At 44.2% G+C, this 16,732-nt stretch overlaps 1 protein-coding gene across 1 annotated transcript in view; it reads right to left on the minus strand.

Annotated features, from left to right (window-relative positions):
- SLC9A3 (solute carrier family 9 member A3) overlaps nucleotides 1–10,530 on the minus strand; it is a 69,647-nt gene extending 59,117 nt beyond the window's left edge. The window contains exons 1-3 of the mRNA XM_064161171.1: nucleotides 10,495–10,530; nucleotides 6,495–6,692; nucleotides 5,479–6,423 (exon numbers count right to left, since the gene is read on the minus strand). Coding sequence (XP_064017241.1) covers nucleotides 5,479–5,674 — 196 coding nt within the window. The 5' untranslated portion in view covers nucleotides 5,675–6,423; nucleotides 6,495–6,692; nucleotides 10,495–10,530. The remainder of the gene's footprint in view (nucleotides 1–5,478; nucleotides 6,424–6,494; nucleotides 6,693–10,494) is intronic.
- Nucleotides 10,531–16,732: the final 6,202 nt, after the last annotated feature.

Genomic DNA, 16,732 nt, shown 5'->3' on the forward strand with positions numbered 1-16,732 from the left:
CTCTGGCAGGGGGTGTGGACTCGATGATCTCTTTGTGTCCCTTCCGACCCCTGACACCCTGTGATATTAGGACCTGCTAATGAAAACCACTTTTCACACTCTAGCAATGAGACTGGTAGCATCCTCATCATTTGAGTCCCTGCCTCTTTTCAGTTAATAATCTCCAGTCAATTGCTGCTAAGCATCCCTCAACGTTTCTTCTTGAAGATGCTATTTACCGAAGAACTGCCAACAGGATAGCTGCTTCCACATCATTTTGCTATTATTAAAAGGGAAGGGAATTGCCACTTCGCACTAGTGCTGAAATGACAAGAGCAGAAACTTCTGAGTCAAATGGGCTTTTGTCCTGACAGCGGTTTGGAGGGAGGGGTATTGATTTCTCCCAAGGAAACATTGCCTCAGGAGTCTAAATTGGATGCGTTGTTAACCTGCATTTCACAGCTCCTTCCCTAGCCCATCCCTAGCATGCTTAAAATTCTCTGCCGCAATTGTTTATGTTAAGGAAATACTCAGCAGGGCTTCTTTCTCAGAGCACTGAGAGACAGCATGAAGGAGGCCAGACGTGCAGCAAGGAAAGGATCTGTAGGAACCCTATCTCTGTAAATCTACCACAGATTGTGGTTTGCAGCTCATCTTTTCCTCAAGAGCTGACAGACTCAACGAGCACAGCCGACACAGTATTTTTTTTTTTTGAGTTATCATTAGTCCAAATTTCTCCTAAGAATCATTGAATCAACCAAGTTGGAAGAGACCTCCAAGATCATCCAGTCCAACCTAGCACCCAGCCCTAGCCACTCAACTAGACCATGGCACTGAGTGCCTCAGCCAGGCTTTGCTTGAAGACCCCCAGGAATGGTGCCTCCACCACCTCCCTGGGCAGCCCATTCCAATGCCAATCACTCTCTCTGTGAAGAACTTCTTCCTAATATCCAGCCTATACCTACCCTAGCACAACTTGAGACTGTGTCCCCTTGTTCTATTGCTGGTGAAGTGTTAGTTCATTTTTATTGACTCATTCCCCCTCCTCCAAAGAGTTGTTGCATCCCTTTAGATGGATTTACCAGCTGCCGTGGATTCAAAGTTGACTCCACTTTTTAATTTCTAATATAAAAGCCTTTAGATTTGGTGCACAACTACACAAACATCTAAAAAAAAAAAGATACAAGAAAAAAAAAGCTTTTGTGACATTCTTAGACTGGGAATAAACTATGTACCCTTCCTCGTGTCTGTTGAGAGTCACTCTCCTACTGTTCCTTACAGTTGCTCATCTGCTCCACACTGAACAAGTTTAGGCTAAACAGACAGAAAGGCTGCTTTGTAGGCCTGGGTTTTATTCTTTTGGGACAAGCAATTAACTATCCTTCTGACAAATGCCATAGAACACAAAAGGATTTAAACCACAAGTATGAATCCTGCAAGTTCCACAGGCTCACAGGATGTTAGGGGTTGGAAGGGACCCAAGAGATCATCGAGTCCAACCCCCCTGCCGGAGCAGGACAATGCTATCTAACACAGATCACAGAGGAACACATCCAGACAGGCCTTCAAAGGCTCCAGAGAAGGAGACTCCACAACTTCTCCGAGAAGCCTATTCCAGTGCTCTGTGACCCTTACAGTAAAGAAGTTCCCCTTTGTCCTGCGGCGGAACCTCCTGTGCTGCCACTTACACCTGTTGCTCCTTTTCCTATCCCAGGGAGCAGTGAGCAGAGCCTGTCCCCCTGCTCCTGACCAGCTTTCAGATACTTACAAACATTTATCGAATCCTCTCTAAGTCTTTTCTCCAGGCTAAAAAGCCCCAGGTCCCTCAGCCTCTCCTCATAAGCCATGCCCTGCAGTCCCCTAATCATCCAACACAATCTCAAGTGAAAATGTAAGTAAAATATTTTCTGTTTTCTAGGCTTTTGAACAAATATAGCAGCATGCAGTGCATATCCCTCAAGTAAAAAAAAAACACACCATTTTCCCCCAATAGACATAACCTCAGAAATGTCCTCAAAAAAACAAATGGATACAATATTCAGAATTTAAACTGTTCTCTCGCCCACTTTTTATCTCCTGAACCAATTATTCTTTCCCTTCTACCTGCTTCCAATTTTTTTCCCCTTGATTTCCCCTTTACTTCTGCCTCTTTCTGTAGCAAAGTTTCCTGCTCCTTTTTGTATCTCCTGCATGTCTGCAAGTAAAACATTTATTTTCAAGATGTGCTCTATTAAAACATATACAGGAGGAGAGTGCATGACGAAATGAAGTTGGAAGGCATGTGCAAGGCTGGTCAGCATGCACGTGTTCCTTAAACCAGCATGTTAATTAAAGAGGTCACATACTTAAAAACTTATTTGCAGTAGGAAATGCCCTAGTCTGTAATTATATGTACATACACAGATGTAATTATGTGGGCTCTTTACTCTTGGTATTGCTTGTTTCACCTGGAGGACTGAGGTACCGGGAACTGGACAGCTGAAGTCCCGTAGGAGAGTCCTTAGCTGTAACTCATGTACCCTTTTCATGCAGATAAGATGTTTAAGATGTTTTTCCTGACTTAGTTTTACGCATTTAAGTAGTTTATTGGTCTTATCCCATAAGAAAACTCCTTTGCAGTGATAAGAGAGCCTATCAAAGGGGGAAATACAGATAGTTAGCCAAAGTGGAACAGAGAGTACCTTAGAATGAAGTGCTGGAACATTTCAAATGCAGAGGGTCAGATCAAATAAATTATAATATATAATATACACTGAGGTGTATATTATATATAGTATTTATAATTAAAATAATTAATTATAATATATAATATACACTGAGGTGTGTATTAAATATTATATATTCTATTATAATAATTATAATATATAGTATACACCGAGGTGCATCAGTAGATAGGGACAAATTAATTCATTTCCTATAGTGCATGAATGCCGACTCTATGAAGCTTTTTCTTCCATGGTTTCATTGGCAGCAATCCTCACACTTGCCCAGGAGACAGAAGCATTCTTTACATGAAACTAAATACAGTTTTTCAGATGCTTATGAGGCTTCACGTGCAATAGTCTGTGTTGCAGACTACGTTGTCAACACCAATTTACATTCTAAAAGCACACAGCATCAGAAAACCCACAAGAATCTCCTACTGAACAGACGAAATAAAACAAACTGCCCCAAAGCCCTAAGGTTATTCTAATGCGAGAGAAGGCAAAGTGTTTTCACACGATTTTCAATCTCAGCTACCAACTGCAATTCCCAGAATACCCTTTGCTGACCAAACAGCCCATCAACCAACCTTAAAATAGCCCTCCAGCCTCTGTAGCCTTGAAGAGGTGAGCTTCTATGTCTAAGAACAGCCCCTCCTCTGCCGAAAACCCCACAGCAAACCCAGCATTTTGACACCACTACCTTTGCCCTCTTTCAGGCAGTAAAACAAGAGGCACAAGGGCAGGTGTTGTGTATTTTCTTCCTCAGTTCTTTTCTGTCTGCTTTTCGAATGTGTAAAGCTTCTTTGATCCAGCGTAGCATTTTTGCTATTCAAAATCATCTGACAGATCTCTTGGTCCACTTTCCAGAACCCTTGACACACCAAGGCAGATTGAAGACTGACAAAGTTGTTCCCTTTCTCATTGACTTATATGAACAACTTCACTTTCTTCATTAATACCCAATTGAATGGTGAGTGCACAGTTTTGCTTTTCTATATGCTATCTGGGACTGGTGGGGAAAGCAGGAGCTCTTGGTGGAATATAGCAGCTGCCCATTGCTTCAAGGGACAACGTGCAGAGTGGTAGACGACTGAAATCACAAATGCAAAGAGGCAAAAAGGACAAAGTTTGAGAGCTCTGAGGAAGGAAAATGATGGAGTTGATGATAGATACTATCTGTTAGTAATTGGCATGCTCTGTGCAGCTGTGAAATAAGGGTAAAGAATTTAAAAACAGAACCACTAGCGTGGGGTTTCTGAACTTCAAGTGCAAATTAGTGTATATATTGAGGACTTCATGGTAAAGTGGCTCACTTTAATCCAAACTAAACTTAATCGGGGCCATTGCAGTATAGCATAGGACAAACTATCCTGTTAGCTTCATTGGGTTTCTGACCTAACACCAATATTGTTGTGCAGCCATAAAAACTGTACAACTCTGGCACATGTACAAAGCAGCCAAGTCTTAGTAACAGAGAGTGCAAATGCTTATTTAGAAGACTATCTGAATAAGAAGGTCCAAATGAGCAACCTGCATATTAGTTTAGTTAGCACAATTTTCTAGGGACTCAACGTTGTCACTGCTCTTTTCCTGTATCTGGCTTTGTACTTCATGTAACTCAGCAATAAAAGTCAATTAAACCCAAACTATGTTTATGTAATCTAGGTAATGCAGCAATTAAGTTGTATTATCTACAGTCAACCAAGCGAAACGCAAGATGCAACTAAAGGCAAAAAACGCTTTACAGTATCATCTCTATATAACTTATTCATTTGTAAAATGTTTTATTAGGATTTGAAAACAACTTTTTCCATCCAAGCCTCAACTGTGTTTGTCTTAGGTGTTAGACAACACCTACCTAAGTGTCTATTTTTACGTCTTCTATTCTCTGTGACATGCAAAATTCACGGAATGTGATTCTGGTGCCCCAAATTATTACCAACAGTGCAAGTATAGAAAGACATTAGTAAGATTTTTTCAGCTGATCGTATTCTGCATCGGGAATGATTTCAGAGTTAATTTAATGAAAGTTGAAATTTATGTTTTCGATGTCAACCAAACTGGAGGTCTGGGGTTTTTTTTATATCTGAAGGTTAAAGGACTGAAAATAATAGCATCAAGCAAATAAAATCCATTCCAATTAAACACTGACTCCCCCAGTCACTGCAGTGCCACTAATACAAGCTTGCTTTTGGAAAAGTTCTAAAGTTCAGAATAGGAGAGTTAGAACATTGATATAAACCCACTTGAACTGCACTGAAATTAGACTAAGTCCTTGCTAACACCGCTTCTGGCTTCTTAAAGAAAATTCTCTGTGCTCTAAAGCTTGTATTTTTTTTTCCACCTGCATCGGATGGTCTGGTAATAATGTATTACCTTTACTAATTAGGCACTTTCACTAATTGTGCAGTGCAATGCCAAGCAGACAAGACTAACTTCATGCACGTCTCTACCAATCCTAATCAGGAGAATAACATATCATAATGTGTTTAACTTCTTTGAAGAGGTTTTCTCGGTAGCAACAGTAATGCAGGGGTTTCAAGGAATTGCAAGGCTTCGCAGGGAGCAGATGAAGAAGTCACAGTCTTATGCGCTGAACTGGATAACCCACTGGGGCAGGTGAAAAGCACACTGCTAAGCACCGCGTAGGGCAGTATTAGGAAATGAGGGCAGAGTACAGAGTTAAGTTCCCCAAAACAAGTCAGTGGGTTTACAATAAACCTTCTTAATTTATGCTGGGTGGGGCAGGGGAAAGGGGCAAGGGACGTGTATTAAGATAGAACTCCAGACTCACCGATTTTGGCCAAGCTGGCCACAAGTATCCAGAGTGTAATGATATAAGGATCCTTGACGTGATCCCATTTGAAAGAGACGATGGCAAAGCTTTGAGGCTGGCTGCTATTCTTAGAGCTTCCAGAGCTTCTGTGTCCCAGCGCCGCTGGGAAAGCCATCAGCCCCAGGAGGAACACCACTCCAGATACTTGCCTCATCTCCAAGCCACACAACAAAAACTCTGCTTCCCCTTCTCGGAGAAATCCCGCCCCTTCGGAGGTCCTTGGGGTCGAGATCCTTGTCCCTTGCGAGAGACGCGACCGAAGGCTGCGGCAGACGAGATGGGTGTGCGCTGCGAGGGTGCTGTCCCGCCGCAGCCGGCACTGTCTGGCTCAGGTGCCGCCGGGCACGGGGTGGCCAAGGAGTGGCCAGGGGCTCCGTGCATAGGCAGATGCTTCCAGCTGGGGTCCTGGTGCTTGCCAGCACCTGCCTTTATCGGGCTGTTCCCGGCCAGCGGAGGCGGAGCTTTGCCGCCGCTCCCGCGGAGGCTGCAGCGCGGAGCCAGCGATGTTCTTTCTGGATCAGCGGGGCAGTTCCGTCCTGCCAAGGGTAAGGCTGTTGGTCGTGTCCGCCGTCCCGGCTCGGCTCTTGGCACCTAGCGGTTGGTAAAAAGTCTCCTCTCTTCTGGGCGAGGCTAGGGGATGGCCAAGGTGGAGGCCGGGCTCCGTGTGAGATAGGAGCTGGATGAGCAGGAGATCCGCAAGTCTCCGTTTGGCTGTTTGCAATGCGCAGCCCAGCGGTTCCGATTGCCTCTCGCAGATCCGCGCTCTCAGCCGCTTGCCCCAGAGGAAGCGCTCTCTTTCCTGCTTCTCAGCTTCAAGTCGCGTTACAATCTAGCTCATGGAAGATAGAGCAGATGTCTCCAAACAGTTTTTTTCCCCCTCGGACCACCAGAGAGCACCGTTTCCTGGTAACAACGTGAAACTTTTTAGGAGGTTCTCACTTTCCCACTAAAGCCTTCTTGCTGATAACATTTACCTGATATCCTACATGGTCCTCCTTGTGTGTTGTAGGCAGGTGGACCCATGAGAGTCATCACCCTGCAGTAAAAAGGCAGTAAAGCAGCATGTTCCCAGCAAACAGGGCTGAGAGCACCTTTCCGCACTGGAGCAGCCTCAGCTCCTGTCCTCTCTGCTCTGATGCAACCCAGCTGGCCGTACCCGCAGGCCAGTGCTTCTGTGGGAAAATACTCTTTTTGATTTACTTAGGTGACAGTTTCTACAGTTAATATGATAAAGCTCTGCTTTAAAGTATTTGAATGATTTCTTTACTGAAAGAGTAGTCAGGCACTGGAACAGGCTGCACTGGAACAGGCTGCCCTGTCATCATCCCTGGAGGTGTCCAAAAAACATATAGATATGGCACCTCAGGACATGTTTTAATGGGCATGGTAGTGTTAGGTTGATGGTTGGACTTTATGATCTTAAAGGTCTTCTCCAACTGAAGGGATTCTATGATTCCAATAATTTGGCAGAAAAACAAAGTACTTTTTCAAAGTTTAAATGATAGGCAGAGATGCTATAAATTAACTGGTTAATCAAAACAATAATTTTGCATGGAATGTCTTTTTTATAAAGCTTGCCTATCTTTATCACCTAATAATACTATTTAACTAAGGAACTCAAGGAGTTCTCTTGAGTTTAATGCAATGAAGATCCATTTTTTATTACCTCAGAGCATGTGCAGGCTGCATAGTGGAGCCTCTCTTGAAACAATGAAGCATCTTGGATTTTTTATTTCCCTTGCTTCTTCATTACTTAAGGGGAAGGTAACTATTTAGGAATCTTTTAAACTAGGAGACAGTTTGAAGAAAGAATTAGCAACCGGTTTTAGAAAGCATAACAGAGAGCAAAATATTTTCTTTATACTTAGGAAATGTTTTAGACGAAGACCATAAGAATATTTCAGTGTCTAACAAGTGAAATGTTATCTATATTGATTTTTGCCTTTGTCAGATTATGACTTGGGCACCCAAAGGTCCTTCAGAATTTGCTCTCTAGGTTTTTCTTTAGATTCTTCAAATGGTTCTGGCCAACATGAGAGCATAATTTTTATGCACTGCCATTACAGAGAGAACTACATCTGGAAGTAACCAGCTACTGATCATCTGTGCAACCTGTTGCCAAGCCCTATAGATAGCACTAGTTGCTAGATATCAATGTCAGGTTCACTTGGTGCTATTAGAACAATGAACTTTAGTAGAGACAAGCTATCAGCACTGCTTTTATTGTCACAACTTTTACCAAGCACCATCACATCACCATTAACTTTTCAGCAGCATCTGATAAAAGGTCACCACAACTCCCATCATGTCCCATCTTATATATATATATATATATATATATTCTTTTTCTTCCTAAATCTAGTTCTGCAGAATGGTAACTTGTTTAGAAATAAACCTTACTGTCAAAAGTATGGAAGCTAACCATCTTGTTGGGATGAATGTGCCACAGATCAAGTCACAGATCAAGAAAGCCTGCAGTTATACCAGAAAAATGAGAAAGTCTTCTCCAGTGGATCATGCCTCTGGCTGCCCTTAGGTAATGTCCTATTCATGATAATAATTACTACAGCCACCAAGTTACATCACAGTTCTAAGTTTGCTGGTGGAGCTAAGCCAGTATGAGCAAACAATAAGTATTGGAAGCACAACCTTAGCACAGACAAGCTAATGTTAATATGCTCCAGCAACCTACTTTAAAGGAATGTTGGAATATGTAAAGAATTTTTTAAGACCTTGGTCCAAAGTGTTATGAATTTTGCTTGTCACAAAATCTCTGAGCAAGGTTCACAACGTTGTTAAAATCCCAACATATGTGTTTTGGATGAACAATGCCAAGTTAGTGGTTTAAGGTGTATCTGTGACACTTGTCCTATCATTTGACTGTCTGGGATGTTTTAAAGGAAGCTGGATATGAAGTGACTACATATCAGGGAATTCTGATGCAGTTCATTAATATTTTAGTATTGCACAGAGAAGAGAGAGGAGCAAACTAATACTCCTGTGGGTACATGAATACCTGCTAACCCAGCAGTTGAATGGGTATCCAGGAACTCATGTACAGAATATGCAGTACAAGAATACATTCATAGAATCAACCAGGTTGGAAGAGACCTCCAAGATCATCCAGTCCAACCTAGCACCTAGCCCTAGCCAGTCCACGGCACTAAGAGCCTCAGCCACTCTTTTCCTGAACACCTGGATGCAGCACTCAAGGTGTGGCTGACCACTGTTGAGTACAGGGGAAGAATAACCTCCCTTGTCCTGCTGGCCACACTGTTCCTGATACAAGCCAGGATGCCATTGGCTCTCTTGGCCACCTGGGCACACTGATGGCTCACCTTCAGCTACTATCTACCAGTACTCCCAGGTCTCTTTCTGTCTGGCTCTCTCTAGTCTCTCTGTCCCCAGCCTGTCCACTTGTTTATACAAAGAAATTTAGATCTACTTGCAGCAGTCAACCAAATCACAGTGGCAAGAATGACATGAATTGCTGAATTACACTGGGCTTATATTTCTCTATACCTCCTGTTCCTCCCTCATTAAACATGAAATGTGTATAGAACTGTGTTTCATTTATAGCTCTTGCATTTCTGAAATCTGCTAGTGTGAAAGAAATAAGTTTTTCAGATTCTTATGTAAACCATGTCTGATATCCTCTTGATTTGATGATCTGGAGGTGGCACTTTGATGGGCTGGACTCTACTGGGAAACAGGAGACCCTAATTAGATGAAGCCTTGAACTATGAAAACACACTGTTTCTGTGGTGTGAGGGCATTGAAGCCCTGGAGCAGGCTGTCCAGAGAGGTTGTGGAGTTTCATCCTCTGGAGAGCTTCCAAACCCGGTAGAGCATTGTGATGCTGGGCAAGCTGCTGTGGGTGCCCCTGCATTAGCAGGGAGATTGGACTGGATGATCTCCAGAGGCCTCTTCCAACTTCTACCACGATGGGACTCTGGGGCTCTGTGGACAACAACTGCTCACCTGTCTTTATTTGTTTAAGCCCTCAGGGAGATGAAGGCCTTTGTACACCTGGAAGGACTCTAGAGTTCAGTGACACTTGTGTTTGGTCTGAAGCTCAGTGAAGATGCTCTCCACTAGGACAAAAAGCCACTGGGCAGTGTTTGCTGGAAGCTTGTCATGATGCCTGGTGGCAGGACAAAGGGCAGCAGACACAAACCTGCACATAAGTTCCATCTGTACCTGAGGAGGATCTTTATACATGACAGAGCCCTGCAGCAGGCTGCCCAGAGAGGTGGTGGAGCCTCCATCTCTGCAGGCATTCTAAACTCACCTGGATCTGTTCCTTTTGTGCTTGATTGACAAACTTAAGAAAAATTATAACTGCTTCTGAAGGTGGAGATAACTCAAAATGAAGTACATGTATCATAAAACGATAGAATTGTTTCAGTTGGAAAAGAGCTCTAAGATTGAAGCCATTAAGCCACATCCCAAGATGCCATGTCCACACATTTCTTGAACACCTCCAGGGGTGGTGACTCTACTACCTGTGCCTGACCACTCTTTCTTGCAGCAATGAAATTTTACTTAATATGCAACCTAAACCTCCCCCAGGACAATTTCAGACCATTGCCTCTTGTTCTATCACCTGATACCTGGGAGAAGAGATGAACTCCCACCTCACTCCAGCCTCCTTTCAGGGAGTTGTAGGGGGCAATAAGGTATCCTCTCAGCCTCCTCTGAACTAAACAACCCCAGTTCCCTCAGCCACTCCTCACCAGATCAACCTTCCCACCTCTATGTTCTGCGATTCTGTGATCATAAGTGAGCAGGAAGAAGCAACTAAACGTAGAAGAGCTCAGCCAGCACCCAGAAGTGATGTTAGAATGAGCATCAATTCTCTAGTGATGTTAGAATGAGCATCAATTCTCTAGCCTACCAAACCGGGGGGCCACCAGGCCCCCCGGCCTTTTGATCCCCTCCACCATTCACCCAGTGCACACCATGGGCACTCACCAGTGATGCCAGGAGGAGGATCCCTCTGCCCAGTTGGGCAAGCTTAGGGCTTCTGCCTTTCCTGGGGCTGATTATAAAGGGGAGTGGGCAGGCAGGGCAAAGTGGACACACCTGGGGTGGGAGGAGACTAGCAGAGCCCAGGTGCTGTGAGTTTGGGGGAAAACAAGGGGAAAATGCAGCGTGGGCAAATAGAGTGGAAACGGGGAGGTGGTGCTGAAAGAAGGGAGATGGAGAGCAAAAGGATGGAAAGGAAATGAGGAAGAAGGGGGAAAGAAGGAGGAAGATGGAGGGAACTGGGATTAAAAAAGTCCTAAAACTGAACTGTGGGGGTGGAAAAAAAAGCTGATCCTGCTCTGGCAGGGGGCTTGGACTAGATGATCTTTCAAGGTCCCTTCCAGCCCCTAACATTCTGTGATAATTGTCCAAGGAAGCTACTGTTCATCTTCATCACACTGCTATTAAAAACAACCTTTTCACCACTGTGATAATTTTTCATCTCCAGGGACAGTGACTCCATCACCTCCCTGGGCAGCCCATTCCAATGGCAAATCACTCTCTCTGTAAAGAACTTCCTCCTAACATCCAGCCTATACTTCCCCTGGCACAATTTGTGTATCTATTAATAGATTAAATTTTCTGGAGGCTCATTATGGAAGTTGTTGTGTAGTTTCCTATGACCTCATTCTGTGTCAGCAACGAAAATCATTACCTTGGGTGCCATGTTTGCAATAAAGATATCACACAACAGCTGATATTTCCTGACTCTTCAAAAACACTGCACAAGGAAGGTTTTTCAGTCCTGTAAAATAATGACTTTGTGTGTCCTGAAAGCCTTTTTTTCCTCCCTTTAACTGAAAGAGCTGAACCTTTGCACTGTCACATTAAAAAAAACCAATTGGTTTCACCTGCAGCAGTTACAGAGCTCCTTTATTTTTGCAGACACTTTTAACTTGTTCAAAATCATCTGTGACATCATAGAATCATAGAATCAGTCAGGGTTGGAAGGGACCACAAAGGTCATCCAGTTCCAACCCCCCCCGCCAATGCCTCACCCTAGATCAGGCTGGCCACAGCCTCACCCAGCCTGGCCTTAACCACCTGCCTGGGCAACCCATTCCAGGCTCTCACCACCCCAACAAAAATGCAAAACTTGAAACTCTCAAGTTGCTTCTCCAGAAATCCTGAGATTTAAGTCTGCCCCTCAGTAACATTAGATGCATTAGAGGTGGTGGAGAGGTTTGTAGGACAATTTCAATTTATGGAAACCAAAACCTTTTAACAGAACACACATTTCCAGGGATCTCTCTTTAGGAAGTTTTCACATGATGAGAATGATATTCCTGGTCAAAGGCACAGAGGAAGGAAAAATTTCAGAGCTGATGACACTATCAATCATAGAATCAAGCAGGTTGGAAGAGACCTCCAAGATCATCCAGTCCAACCTAGCACCCAGCCCTAGCCAGGCAACCAGACCATGGCACTAAGTGCCTCAGCCAGGCTTTGCTTGAACACCTCCAGGGATGGTGACTCCACCACCTCCCTGGGCAGCCCATTCCAATGCCAATCACTCTCTCTGACAACAACTTCCTCCTAACATCCAGCCTAGACCTCCCCCAGCACAACTTGAGACTGTGTCCCCTTGTTCTGCTGCTGGTTGCCTGGCAGAAGAGACCAACCCCCACCTGGCTACAGCCTCCCTTCAGGTAGTTGTAGACAGCAATGAGGTCAGCCCTGAGCCTCCTCTTCTCCAGGCTGCACACCCCCAGCTCCCTCAGGCTCTCCTCAGAGTTTGTGTTCCAGGCCCCTCACTTCTGCCTAGTTCACTGAAAAAATGTAATCTTGGATCTCATCTATTTCAGATGAATGCTCTGATATTGGCTGTGACTGAGGATTGCCTGCATTTAATTTTGTTCTGCACTGATGAGAAACAGGTTCAGACTGGACGTGAGTGTGGTGAGACACTGGAATGGGTTGCCCAGGGAGGCAGTTGAGGCTCCATCCCTGTAGATCACAGTATCACAGTATCATCAGGGTTGGAAGAGACCTCACAGATCATCAAGTGTTAAGGCCAGGCTGGATGAAGCTCTGGGCAGCCTGCTCTAGGGTAGGGTGTCCCTGGCCATGGCAGAGGGGTTGGAATTAGATGATCCTTGTGGTCCCTTCCATCCCTGACTGATTCTAAGATTCCAATTGTTGAAATTTCCATCTGTGAGGAAAAAAAACCCTAATTGAAGTCTGCTTTGCAACCGGTTTAGGCTTTTAAAAGATGTATCACATTGGTACAGAAATCTTTGCCCTCTGTGCCTGACCTTGCAAGCAATTTGAAGGAGTTTGCATGTAGCATTTCAGATGCTAATTTAAAAGCAATGCAGTACAGGTTCTGTTATCAATCAATCGGGCAGCTGTGAAGAGGAATGAAAAGAGATGGTCATTTGCTGCTGGTGTAAAAGGTGAGGGAGATCCTTTGAAGTAGAAGGGCTCTCTTCTCTGAGGTGAGGGAATCTGAACTGAGTCACTGCTTATCTCACTGAAGTTCCAAAGGCCAGAAGGTGCAGCATATATATGACATGCTCTTCTGCATTACCAAAACTGCAGCCATAAAGTGCCTGAGATCAGTAAATAGATGTGTCAACAGGAAAAGGGATGTTTTCTAAATGAAAAATAATATGACACTACTGCATTTAATAATTAACTACAGCAGGCAGCTTCAAGTTTCTGGTATTTGGATGCTTTGGTCAGTTATCATTACTGAATTTTCAGTAATTCTTTTTAGAATCAAATAATGTATTGGAAAAAGTAACTTTGTAATGAAAACAAGAAAGAAGGTGGTTCAAATTTTCTATCATGAAGCTATACAAATGAAATTATGAAGTGAATCCATGTTTTGTCAATCTATTTTAAAGTAATGTTTGCTACAAAGTCCTGTGTCCAGTTCTGGGCTTCTCAATGCAGGAGAGATGTTGAGGTGCTGGAAGGTGTCCAGAGAAGGGCAACAAAGCTGGTGAGGGGCCTGGAACACAAACCCTATGAGGAGAGGCTGAGGGAGCTGGGGGTGTGCAGCCTGCAGAAGAGGAGGCTCAGGGCAGAGCTCATTGCTATCTACAACTACCTGAAGGGAGGCTGTAGCCAGGTGGGGGTTGGTCTCTTCTGCCAGGCAACCAGCAGCAGAAGGGGACACAGTCTCAAGTTGTGGCAGGGCAGGACTAGGCTGGATGTTAGGAGGAAGTTGTTGGCAGAGAGAGTGATTGGCATTGGAATGGGCTGCCCAGGGAGGTGGTGGAGTCGGCGTCCCTGGAGGTGTTCAAGCAAAGCCTGGATGAGGCACTTAGTGCCATGGTCTGGTTGCCTGGCTAGGGCTGGGTGCTAGGTTGGACTGGATGATCTTGGAGGTCTCTTCCAACCTGCTTGATTCTATGATTCTAAGTCATACTTTTGGAAATATATAAAAATAAAAGGAACTACTATAGAGAAGAGTTACTAAGTTGTTCTGCTATGTGAAAATAAGGATCCACAGAGAAAACTTAACTTTCACAATTGTAGCTCTGGCAGCCACGTTGGAGGCACTGCTTAATGTGATGACACAGGGTTGCACTACAGCTTTGGGAGGCATTGGAGAATTTGTGCCTGGGAATAAGGAGACAATCCTATAATTTGCTCCCTGGCTGTACATTCTTACTGTATTCCTTCTATTTCTTTGCTTGACCTTTTGCTAAGCCATTGGAATGGGCTGCCCAGGGAGGTGGTGGAGGCACCGTCCCTGGGGGTGTTCAAGAAAAGACTGGATGAGGCACTTAGTGCCATGGTCTAGTTGACTGGATAGGGCTGGGTGATAGGTTGGACTAGATGATCTTGGAGGTCTCTTCCAACCTGGTTGATTCTATGTTATGTTATTCTATGTTATTCTATGTAAGACACTGCAGTCCTGTGGTGAGGTGATACAAAAATCAGAGCAGCACCTTTGTTTTGAAAGGTGCTTACTGGCCTCATCTCAGTTTCTGACATCATCAAGCTTTATGCACTGTAGTCTTAAAGGGTGAAGAGAAATGGATGGAAATGCAAATAGTACTGAAGAGGACTACAGGGAGATGAAACTAGGAGGGCTGCCATGGTCACTAAATCTAGTCTCTTGGGATTATCTGCTTCAGGTTGTGTATTTCCTGTGTAAATTGAACAGGCATTGTCAGGAAAATGTTTTATTAAATGATTTCTGCTGGTTAGGGATCTTCATATAATGTCTAAGCTAAATTCAGTCAGAAAGATCACAGCCTATTTCTTTATTCCTGTGCACACATCATCTATTATGATTGTTTTGCCTTCTGATCTCTTTCACTCTGTAAAAGGAATCATGCTGACTTTCAGTATTTCTTTTAACTTACACTAGACTGGCCTACACTAGTCTGTATTTATGTAACAGACTTTCTCTTACCACTTGACCAGTCCTTCTTTGAAGAGAAGGCTTAATTAACCCTTCTTGAACACAAGTGAGGATGGAAACACTTTCACTGTGAGGGTGGCCAAGCGCAGGCACGGTTTGCCCAGAAGGGTTGTGGAGACTCTGTCCTTTGACGTATTTAAAAGCTGTCTGCACTTCATCCTGAGCAGGCAGCTGTAGGTTGCTCTGGTTGAGCAGGGTAAGTGTTATCAGATGATCTTTAGAGCTCCATTCTAATCTCAACCATTCTGTGAGTCTATGACCTCACCATTAGAATGTTAGGACCTCACAGTCCGTATCCATTTCTGCTTCCTCACTACTGCGTCTTGCCACTTACCTTGTGCTGGCTTTAAGAGTCAACAGAACCACATCTGATGTCATTCTCATAACCCAGCAGAAGAATATCAGAACAATGTTCTACTGAGTCAGTAAGATGAACTGGCCTGCTGAAGGTGCAATAGATTCCTCAGCTGGGACAGTGGAAAAAACTGGGACCATCTGTCCCAAGGCAGGGAAAAGAGGAACAAGTAGACACAAGGCAAAGCAGAAAAACCTCTCACTTTTGACAGCAGTGAGCAGTTTAATAGCATTTAAATCACAGAATCACTTTGCTTAGGAAAGGCCCTTAAGATCATCAAGTCCAACTGTTGATGTAACACCACCATGCCCATTAAACCATGTCCTGAAGTTCAATGTCCACACGTTCCTTGAACACCTCCAGGGATGGTGATTCCACCACCTCTCTGGGCAGCCCATTTCATCCTTTCAGTAAAGAATTTTTTCCTTACTAGCAAATCTAAATCTCCTCTGGTGCAACATGAGGATGTTTCCTCCTATTCTGTCACTTGACGCCGGGGAAAAGAAACCAACACTCACTTCACTACCACCTCCTTTCAGGGAGTGGTAGAGAGCAACAAGGTCTCCCCTTAGCTTCCTCTTCTTCAGAAACTGGAACAATCAGATTCAGTCTCCAGACTGAAATAATAAAAACTGTTTCTCAATCTTTCCTGATACAAGCTAGGATGCTGTTGGCCCACGCTGGCTCATGTTCAGTTGGCTGCCAACCAGCACCCCCAGGTCTTTTTTCTGCTGGGCACTTTTCCAGCCATTTTGCCCCAGTCCTGGAGCATTCATGAGGTTATTGTGACCCCAGTACAGGATCTGGCACTTGTACTTGTGAAACTTTGTACAGTTGACACCCTATAAATCCAGCCTGTCCAGATCCCTCTGCAGAGCCTTCCTGCTTTTGAGGAGATTAACCTTCCTGCCCAATTTGGAGTCACCTGCAAACTTACAAAAGCAGCACTCAATTCCGTCATCTAGATCATTGATAAAGGTATTACACACACCCACAAGTCCTCCTCTGTTCAGCAGCAGCAGATCCAGCAAGTTCCTTCCCTAGTTGGCTCCCTCACCAGCTGTGTCAGGAAGTTTTTCTCCATACACTCTAGAAACCTCCAGGACTGCTCTCTCTGTGCTGTGTTATATTTGCAGCGGACGTCAGGGAAGTTGAAATATAAGCAAACAACCTAGGATGCTGTTACTGCATTGTGCTTCCTAATCTGCCAAAGAAAATGCCCACCCCCTTTATTTTTAAAGTTAAAATAAACATTTTATTAAAGAAACACAGAACTGTCATTTAACTCAGTGAAAGCAACTTGTTCTTGAAATGGAGAGCTTTGCCGCTGACTTTTTGCCGCAAGGTCTCTCCTGGCAGGCAACCAGCAACAGAACAAGGGGACACAGTCTCAGGTTGTGCCGGGGCAGGTCTAGGCTGGATGTTAGGAGAAAGTTGTTGTCAGAGAG

The sequence above is a fragment of the Pogoniulus pusillus genome, chromosome 21 (genome assembly GCF_015220805.1).
Source record: "Pogoniulus pusillus isolate bPogPus1 chromosome 21, bPogPus1.pri, whole genome shotgun sequence".
Lineage (NCBI taxonomy): Eukaryota > Metazoa > Chordata > Aves > Piciformes > Lybiidae > Pogoniulus > Pogoniulus pusillus.